Source organism: Amia ocellicauda, chromosome 4 (assembly GCF_036373705.1).
Source record: "Amia ocellicauda isolate fAmiCal2 chromosome 4, fAmiCal2.hap1, whole genome shotgun sequence".
Lineage (NCBI taxonomy): Eukaryota > Metazoa > Chordata > Actinopteri > Amiiformes > Amiidae > Amia > Amia ocellicauda.
Genome location: NC_089853.1, coordinates 3415064 through 3424895, shown reverse-complemented (window position 1 = coordinate 3424895; position 9832 = coordinate 3415064). Strand labels below are relative to the sequence as shown.

At 38.0% G+C, this 9832-nt stretch overlaps 1 protein-coding gene across 1 annotated transcript; it reads left to right on the top strand.

Annotated features, from left to right (window-relative positions):
* The first annotated feature begins 4593 nt into the window (after positions 1-4593).
* On the top strand, positions 4594-8322 carry LOC136748846 (homeobox protein DBX1-B). The gene is made up of 4 exons (XM_066702888.1): positions 4594-5023; positions 5348-5449; positions 6937-7139; positions 7401-8322. Exons 1-4 carry the CDS (start codon positions 4678-4680, stop codon positions 7737-7739), a joined length of 990 nt encoding a protein of 329 aa, XP_066558985.1. The 5' UTR covers positions 4594-4677; the 3' UTR covers positions 7740-8322.
* Positions 8323-9832: the final 1510 nt, after the last annotated feature.

Genomic DNA, 9832 nt, shown 5'->3' with positions numbered 1-9832 from the left:
ATAATAAAGTCAGAAGTACATAACAACAACAATAATACAATATAAATAAATACAAAATCAAAAACATCAAACAAAAGTAAAACAAGAAATACAAAAATACTCCCACCCCCGCCTCAACAGATACACCAGAAATAGGAAAAAGAAAAAGAAAAAAGAAAAAGAAAAAAACAGTTAACCACCTGTCAGGCTAGAAGTACAATAAAGCAATCCAAAAAGAGCTTTCCATGCATGGGTAATATATTTGTTCAGCTATTCACTTAATGAAGCTGATAAATGTGATGCAAAACAATGGGCAAGTTAATCTATTTAGTCAAATGTTTGGGTTTTTTGCGGCTGTGTTAAGGACTGCCCTGTTTTCCTACATTTTCATTTCAATGCACCCAACTCTTCTCTGGGGCGCACAAGGGGGGGAGCCAGTCTATGTGGATATCATTTCTTATAAATGTGCCTTTAATGGGCTGAATTCACCATTGCCAGCTGTTTTGCGCTATTTGGTAAAGGGAAAACAAACGTGCCAAGCTTGGAGAGCTAGTTGAAATTAGTTTCGGTCACTGAGGCTAAGCTATATTTCCTGCAAACCATCTGCTTGATTGGCACAATGGAAGGATTTTCGGGGGAAAATAAAGGAATAAAAAGCTTTGAACGTCTAACAGTTACTTTTTTTTGCAACAAATTGTGAAGGTGCTGTGTTAGGTGTCTTAATATGACTGCTTGCAGGGCTGCGGGGTTGTAAGGAACTGTGGGAGCTTTTCTTTCTTTTTGAATTATTAATAAATGCGTTATTTTTGAGTTTCGAGGTTTCTTTTTTTTCTTTTTACGATGACACAAACAATTGACCTGATCACAGTGAACCTAATTTATTCGATTGCTTAATAATCCCACAAACCAAAAAATGTCATTAAATGTTTACGTGAATTATCTATATAAATATATTGCTTTGAGAATCCGACAGATATTGTAAGAAAATATGGGAGAGTATTTCAGTAATCTTTGGTACATCCCAGCAGTGCGCATTAATTGAATAAACTTCATTATAATGATTTGTTGATGAGTACCATTAGGTTTAAAGGCAGCGGACATTCATTTTCATTTTAATTAAGTAAATAAAGAAATATAAATGTATCAACAAAAGGAATAGCCCGTGTCTAATATAACAATTAGCAATATATTACCAAAGCAAATCGTTAGTATGTATTTATATTATAAAGGCTTTATCCAAATAGCTTTGAAAACAATTACTTATCCTTATACGGACCAATTAACGCTTAATTGTATTAGGTGTCCCGGGTTACAAATACCCGAGCCTATAAACGAAGAAAAATGTGTTCAATATTGTATATAGGCTATGAAATACTTAAGTGTTTATTTATTAATAAATTACTATGTACCAGATAATAATATAAAATCAAGGGTACAAATTGGCGTCACAACTCGTCTGTTTTCAAATCGTTTTTTATGTTGGATGTTTTGGCCTATAGCTTGCAAACAAAACATAAAGACATAAAGCAAAGCGGCTGAAAGTCTTGAAAGCTATGCATTTTCCAGTGAGAGAAAAAAAGAGAGACAACCAAAAGACACGTATGACAAAGTTATTAGCAAATGATTTTAAATACAATTTCCTTTATCCAGTCTGGGTCCTGAGCGCCTGACATACAATTTCATGGCGATTTATCTCCTGTGACTTTCCTTGTGACACACGCGGGGATTCAAACTTCTCCTCCATCAACTTTTTAAACGCGACACAAAGCAGATGAGTTGACTTTTAAGAAATAAATTGGAAGATAACCACTTTTAAATGAATGGCTAGAAGAACAAAACAGACAGAGAACTGGTCAAACACCATTAGTCACAGGTCTTAGCCCTGCACTTCAGAAATCACTTCTCTTCAATGATCAGAGGCTGAAAAGAGCTCCTCCAAAGGGGGATCTTCCAAAAATAAAACCTTTTGTCATTTTTTCTGGCCTTATTATCTATTTTTTTCAATAGGTGCTTATCATTTTTTCCTCCTGTGGTTCCCCAAAAACTTCTTTAAGGGTGTGCTGAGACACAGCACATGAAACTGAATCCACGTGTGGCTCAGCATGGGTCTGACCCAACCCGGCCAACAATGGCCTCCCTCTTTCTTCAGACCAGAGAAATTAGCAGCAGTGGGTCTATAGTGAGGAAAATCGGCCAATTTATATGTATTGAGAAAGTAAACCATGCCATTGGAGGCCATAGTGACCAGTTCACCAAAGAACCCGACCACCGCATGTCATTGAAGCCAACAAATAGTTTATTTATTTATTTATTCATTGAGGTCTATTTGTTTGTTTATTTGTCATTTGAACAAAAGCAACAATTAGGCAATTATACAATTCAAAACATACGTATCAGAATTAGTTTATTTAACTACAAGAAATAGCGCAACAGCGAAAGAGCTGCACTTGTTGAAAATAATACCTTCATATGTCCCTTCCCAGGACGTTTCTCAAAAAAGAATAAATTATTATTATTATTATTATTATTATTATTATTATTATTATTATTATTATTATGTCTATATATACATTTTATCGTTCCATTCCCATTCAACTCTTGTTAATGTTTTGGTGAAATGTTTTTAACCCATGGGCAACCCATAGCTAAAGGGCATCTGTAATCTGATGGACACTTTTTAAACAAATGACTGGTAACCAGCCTTTAACAAAGCCGGGACGCAGGAGAATATACATTCAATGCATCTTTAATTTGAGTTTAATATGAGGTTTAACAGTCTTTTTTTTTTTAGGAATGTGTTATAAATCACAGATGCACTCTTATTCAATGGTTAAAGCAGCGACATGGGGATAATGAACCAAAAACGGCAGAACAAAAACCCCGTCCATAGAAATAAACTGGATAATAAGATTTTTCAGAAAGCTTTGTGCTGGAAAAAGAAAGAGAGAAAAACAGCTGAAGGTGACAGTTAGTTCATGGTTAATGGGATAAGGGCTGCCTGGCCAAGGCTGCACACTTCTCATTGGAAATGAATGGGAACGTTTCAAGGCCATAATATTTAACACATCTGTTAAAGTCTTCTGTGACGAGAAATCCTTTTAATACATTAGTCCATAACCAAGCCCAGACTGAAACTGTAAAAACATAAGAAGAGGGAGTTCATCTCTGAAACACTGAAACACACAGGGGACTGAGCTGGCGTACGTAGCAATAATAATAACAATAACAATAATACTAATGACGATGATAATGAGGATAATAATAATAATAATAATAATAATAATAATAATAATAATAATAATAATAATAATAATAATATCATCATCATCAAAATACTATATCTTCAAAAATAAGACATACAATATTTGATATTAAAAGTATTTAAAAATAATTTCAAAATCATCCAATAATAATAATAATAATAATAATAATAATAATAATAATAATAATAATAATAATAAAGATTATTATTATTATTATTATTATTATTATTATTATTGGTTATTTTTCAAATTATTTTGTAATAGTTTTAATATTATATATTTGATATTAAAACAATTAAAAAATAATTTGAAAAATAACCAATAATAATAATAATAATTATACTAATAATCTTTGTTATTATTATTATTATTATTATTATTATTATTATTATTATTATTATTAAGCAGTCGTGTTGGTAATACAAATTGTAATACAAAATAGCTGTAACAAGCCTTATCAAACATATTTAATTTAGACACCAAATTATATATTGTCAATAAAATAAAATGAAAGCAGACACTTAAGTAAGATTTGTATCTATCAATGCGCGCAATAAATTAAATACGTAATAAAGTACTATTAGCTTACTTTGATGTAGTCGGAATAATAGCTTTATATTTTCATATATAGTTACTTCCAAACAAAAGTAAGGTACAAAATATATTAAGTGAAAAAATATTAGTATAACAAAACAAACTTTTAATAATAACCACAGGCTACTTCCAAACAACATTAATTAAAAACAAAAATCTATATATTAAGTGAAATAATATTGGTATAACAAAATAAACATTGTTTTTTGAAAAAGGAGACTCGTTCGGTCCAAAAACGCTGTGCCACCCAGATACAATTTAAACATTTGGACCCACCGTCTCTTTCAATGCCCCGCAGCTTTTTATATGAATACTTATTGATCTATTTTGTACACACAGCAGGGGGGCTCCAATAAATTTAGTGGATTCTTTTAATAATTCCCTCATTCAGGGGGCAAAATGACGTTTGAAACTTTTAAAATGGGCTTTTAATTAGCCTATGTGAGCGGCGTCCACACAAAACCCTGCTGGGAGTCTATACAGCACCCTAGTCCACAGAGGCGGTCAATATGCAAAAGTGATGACTGCACCTTCTTTGTTGAAGGGACATTGTCTAGTGCTTGCTTATGAAGTCTAATCCAATCATAAATTGCACCCTTGGACCAATCAGAAGCCCCCGATTCCGGGCTGAATGAAACTCATGGGGAGAACTTTGTTGAACCTCATTGTCAGAGCTGTCAGTTTCCAAAGGGCTTTGCTAAGCAGTCCACTATAAAACCCTTCATCTTGGAGGCAGGGCCAGAAGAGGGCTGGCCAGTCTTTCCAGTGGGATCCTAACTGAAGAGATCTTCTTCCATCACAACAAAAACGGGGACATTTGATCATCTCGCCCAACGGTGCAATGATGTTCCCAAGCGTAATTGCGCCACCTGCCATGTACCCCAGCCTGCTCCGACCGTCAGCAACCCTGACTCTGCCGCAGTCTTTGCAATCCGCCTTTACTACGCACTCCAGTTTCCTGGTGGAGGATCTGCTGAGGATCAGCCGCCCTGTGAGCTACATGCACCGGACTGTCCCGTCGCCCAGTGTGTCCCCGCCGAGCTCAGGACCCACAGTTGACCACGTCAACACCTCCACCTCTGTGCCGGGCGGGACGTGCTCGCCACAGACATCCCTGTCCACCATCAGCGACCCCAACTATCTGAAGTTTGGAGTTAACGCCATCCTGGCACCATCCACAAGAAACGGTAAGGATCTCTATGAAATCTTTTCCATTTGAATATGAAAAAACCTCAGTAGATTTAAAGGTGATTTACGCACCGACTAAGTTATAATATCTGAGCTGAGCTGTTATATTTGATCTAATCATTCATGACTGATATATGAATACAGTTCTGGTATCTGAGAAAACGTGTAGAAGGACGTTGCAATCTTCTAGGTCTGTTCACTATTTTGTAAATTACACTTCTTCGTGTGTTAATCTTTAGAAATACATGACGTTAGATAGAAATATGCAATAATACATATTTTCAGTCTCCTAACTTTGAATGTATGTATTTTTTTGCTTACAGAATCGTCTCCTCCTTCTATTCAGTGCATGCACCCCAAAGCGTTCCCCTTCCCATACTTTGACGGCTCTTTCCACCCCTTCATCAGATCTTCATATTTCCCAGGTAGGTCTCTTGTGCATTTTTTGTCAGTCATTGTTCCGAGTTGTGCTAAGGTTTCCTGACATTTTACGCACATTCTCGGATGGTTTCTTAGACAAATCCTGGGGGTGTAGAGGCTCTGGTTCAGAGGTTGGAAGCAGTACAACATTGTGGAATCAGTCTCGCCAATTTGATGCCCTATTTAGCACAAGCAGTGACTGCTGACACTTTGCACCGTTTCCCTAATCTACAAATTAGCAGGAATTGTCATGGTCCCAATTTGAGGCGGGTCCCTTCTCACAGAGAAACTGTTGGCATCTCTTCATGGCCCCGGTTTTCCCACAGAGCAAGTGCACTTAGCCACTGATGGCTAACAAAGGTTTCAGCACCATGACCAATTGGTCAGCTCCCTCCGGGCCGCCACACACAGACCCTGCGCTGACTTGACCATGCTGTTGATAGGCATTTACCAGTCATGGACTAATTTCCCATTAAGGGCCATTCAGTGTTTCAATATTTTCACAAGACCACATAGTGTGCAGTGCGTGTTTGTGGGAAGTCCAGGCGTAGTATGTGTAGGTTTAAAGTTTGCAATCAACGGTTGAGAAGTGTATTAAAAAATTGCCGGGGACTAAGTAAATGAATGAAAAATAATATAATACAATCAAAATGTATATAAATAAATGATGTGTTAACGCAAGAGATGAAAATGGGAGAATACTTTTAAAAACTATAAAAAAAAATACCGTCAATAATACACCCAGAAGCCTGTCTGAAAGTACATATATTAGCTTAAATATCCCGTCTCATTATTAAAGGGTATTGACCAAGCAGGGCAACAAAGTCTAATCTTTTGGAAAAGTCTATAAAGTCGCTAGATCGTGCTTTCATTCACACTAATGATAATAGAATGTGCTTCCTTTCTTAGCCACGTGAAAACCTCCACAAAAAAACTTCAGGTTTATGAATAGCTTTTCGTGTTCATTTAATGAAAATGATTTGGGGGCAAAAATAGGCCCCGGTCATCAGTATTCTCCCAATGATCCTGGCATGCAGTTGTGTTTAGTTTGAAAGTGTAAATCTCTTTTGTTACAATAATATATGGCTTTAGCTGCCTGTCCTCAGTCTTTTTCTGTTAGTTCATTACTACACAATTACCGTTCACGCTTCATTAGCACCTCTATCTTTCATTGGGAGTTTCTTAAAGGAGACTCTCCCTTTTTACCATACCAATGCCATGGGGAACCAAGCAATGTGCTAATTAGCTGTTTCGTGCCACTGCATTCAAGCTGAATGCTATTTGATAACATTTTAGAACAAAACGCCTTCAATATAGGTGTTTTCAATCTAAAACACAGATTTTTAAATAGTATAACAACACAAAAGTTACTCAAATCCCCTATAATTGTCTAATGTCGGCTCCAGCTAAAACAATTTACTTAATTGCCCTTTTTTACTAGTTAGGAAGTACGGTCCCTTGATTAATTTCCTTTATTGTGTCCTTTTTACAGCCTCTTCATCAGTGGTGCCGATTCCCGGGACCTTTTCCTGGCCACTGGCAGCCAGGGGCAAGCCCAGGAGGGGGATGCTCCGCCGGGCTGTGTTTTCGGATGTGCAGCGCAAAGCGCTGGAAAAAATGTTCCAAAAACAGAAGTACATCAGCAAACCGGACAGGAAAAAGTTGGCTGCCAAACTTGGGCTCAAGGACTCTCAGGTAAAAAACAAACCAACACTATGCATCTGTTTTAGACCTCTAATAAACTACCATTTATTTTATAATATAGTTACACTAATTATGAATAACCGATTTAACATTTCAAATGCATTGATGTGCCTCATTGTACTCTATTTGCATGTGGTTTAATAGTAAAGGGTTATGCCCTTTTTTAAAAAATAAATAAATGCGTAAATCTCTAATGTGACAAGATATGTCTCCACATTTCTAATTCTAAATGCTCTATTTGCTCCGCTATAGGTGAAGATTTGGTTCCAGAACAGGAGGATGAAGTGGAGGAACTCCAAAGAGCGGGAGCTGCTCTCCTCCGGGGGGTGCCGGGAACAAACCCTCCCCACAAAACTGAACCCTCACCCCGACCTCAGCGACGTGGGGAAAAAGTCCTCGGAGGAAGAGGAGTCGTTCTGCAGGGACAGAGACGGGGACAGAGACAGGGACAGTCCCCGGGCGGCGTCCTGCGCCTCTCCCGCCGGACACAAACTGACGGACAGCGTCCACTCGCACCTCTCCTCGCCCTCAAACTCCAGCAAACACTCGGACTTCTCCGAATCAGAGGAAGAGGAGATCACAGTGTCCTAATGCATTCAATACGAAATAAATTATGTTTATATCAATCTGACTTTTATATAGAAATATATAATATGTAACCAGCCTTTTTATAATATTAAAGAGGGCATCCCTTTATTTAGACAGTGTGTGCTAGCATCATGCTATTTTTTCTGATCACAACTTAAAATATATTTTAAAATTCAATTTAATTTGTTAAAATATTAAATAGCCATGTTTATTGGCTTTAAGTTATTCAGTGAACATACAATCCTAAACAGTCTGGATTTTTTTTTCGTCTCTCAACCTCACGTACAATTTAAATGTTTATTTAAAGGGATATACTTCTTTGAAATGCCTTGCTGTGTTTGCACAGCTTTTTGTGAACTGTACAGTATTTTGTACAAATATTGTTTTGTATGGAAATTTTATACCAAGAGGATTATGAATGACTATACCGTTTTTACATTCGATTTTTTTAAACTGTTATAACTAAGAAATGTAGACGCTCAATGTATAACTTATAAAGAATATATATTATTTTGTACGCCTCTGTGTACGGAGTTTACATGTGTATATATCTGAAGTGTTTTGTACAAACGCCAAATAAAATGTATCAAATGCAGAAACCTCGGCTCCTTTACGCTTCTGATGAGCTACAGCTGCTCCTCTCGTTCCTCGGTAGTATGTATCACTCAGACCTGTATCTGTACCTCATTTTCATCATGTTCAGATGGCCGTTATCCAGCTCCTACTCTATAGGGTCTGCATCGGTCTATACATTATTACATTAGAGAATGATTTCACATACGCAAAGCTTTCCCACGCATATTGTGCCCTTAGGTTACATTATGTCCATAAAGCTCTAACGAATGGACACTTTTAGATGCATTATTTAAAATGTATTTATTAAAACATTGATTCAAAAATTTCAAGGATCAATCCAAATGTAATTTCAGTGTTTCTGTTTTGTTTGAAACATATGAAATGGTCTCCGACACAACTAAAGTATACTTTCATTGGCAGAAATCGTCACAATGACCTAAACCAAGCAAACACGTAAAACCAATGAGTGTAACTTTCACTGCATTTACACACTGGAAAAAGTGTGAATTTATATTTGTCGGCTGTAACACAATATCGGCCTCTGCAGTCAACTTTTAATTTCAGCAGACATTTGTATATAGTCTACTGTTCTGTAATGTGATTCCTTGGTGTTTTAATGAAATGTGTTTACCTCAAATGAAATGTGCTTATTATTCATGGTCAAATGTAGGGCGAAATGCTGTTATGAACTTTTAGCACATTTAATGAATAACTGGCCCATTTATCAGTTTTCCCAAATGATACTCACAGTGGCATCAGACTGCAAGGGTGTAACTGTAACCGACTGAAGTCTGACAGTTTTAACTCGAGTTTGTAAAGTAAACCAAGCAAACACGTAAACCCAGTCAATATGGAAGTAAAGCTGACATACATGAACTGCACTGAGCAATGAATTGCCATGCGCGGCGTGACGTTTAAAGACGGCAATAAACGCGAGTGCACAGTGCGGGGTCCACAGTGCGGGGGTCCACAGTGCGGGGTCTACAGTGCGGGGTCCACAGTGCGGGGGTTTACATTGCGGGGTTAACAGTGCGGGGTCCACAGTGCGGGGGTCCACAGTGCGGGGTCCACAGTGCGGGGGTCCACAGTGCGGGGTCTACAGTGCGGGGTTAACAGTGCGGGGGTCTACAGTGCGGGGGTCTACAGTGCGGGGTCTACAGTGCGGGGGTCTACAGTGCGGGGTCTACAGTGCCGGGTCCACAGTGCGGGGTCCACAGTGCGGGGGTTTACAGTGCGGGGGTCTACAGTGCCGGGTCTACAGTGCCGGGTCTACAGTGCGGGGTTTACAGTGCCGGGTTAACAGTGCGGGGGTTTACAGTGCCGGGTTAACAGTGCGGGGTCTACAGTGCGGGGTTAACAGGTCGGGGGTTTACAGTGCGGGGTCTCCTCGCCCGTCACCTGCCCCCCAAACAAGCAAGCAAACCGAAAGCTTCATTCCGCTATACAAGTCACTAAAGTTAAAGCAATTGTCCAATAATAATACTATTTCAATTTGTTTTAATGCACCACAAACTCCTGAA

Bases quoted from the DNA above. Each gene is read 5' to 3' on its own strand.
- LOC136748846 (XM_066702888.1), top strand. From the start codon at position 4,678: ATGATGTTCCCAAGCGTAATTGCGCCACCTGCCATGTACCCCAGCCTG. The intron at 5,024-5,347 runs GTAAGGATCTCT...TTTTGCTTACAG, and splicing joins GGCACCATCCACAAGAAACG to AATCGTCTCCTCCTTCTATT. The intron at 7,140-7,400 runs GTAAAAAACAAA...GCTCCGCTATAG, and splicing joins TTGGGCTCAAGGACTCTCAG to GTGAAGATTTGGTTCCAGAA.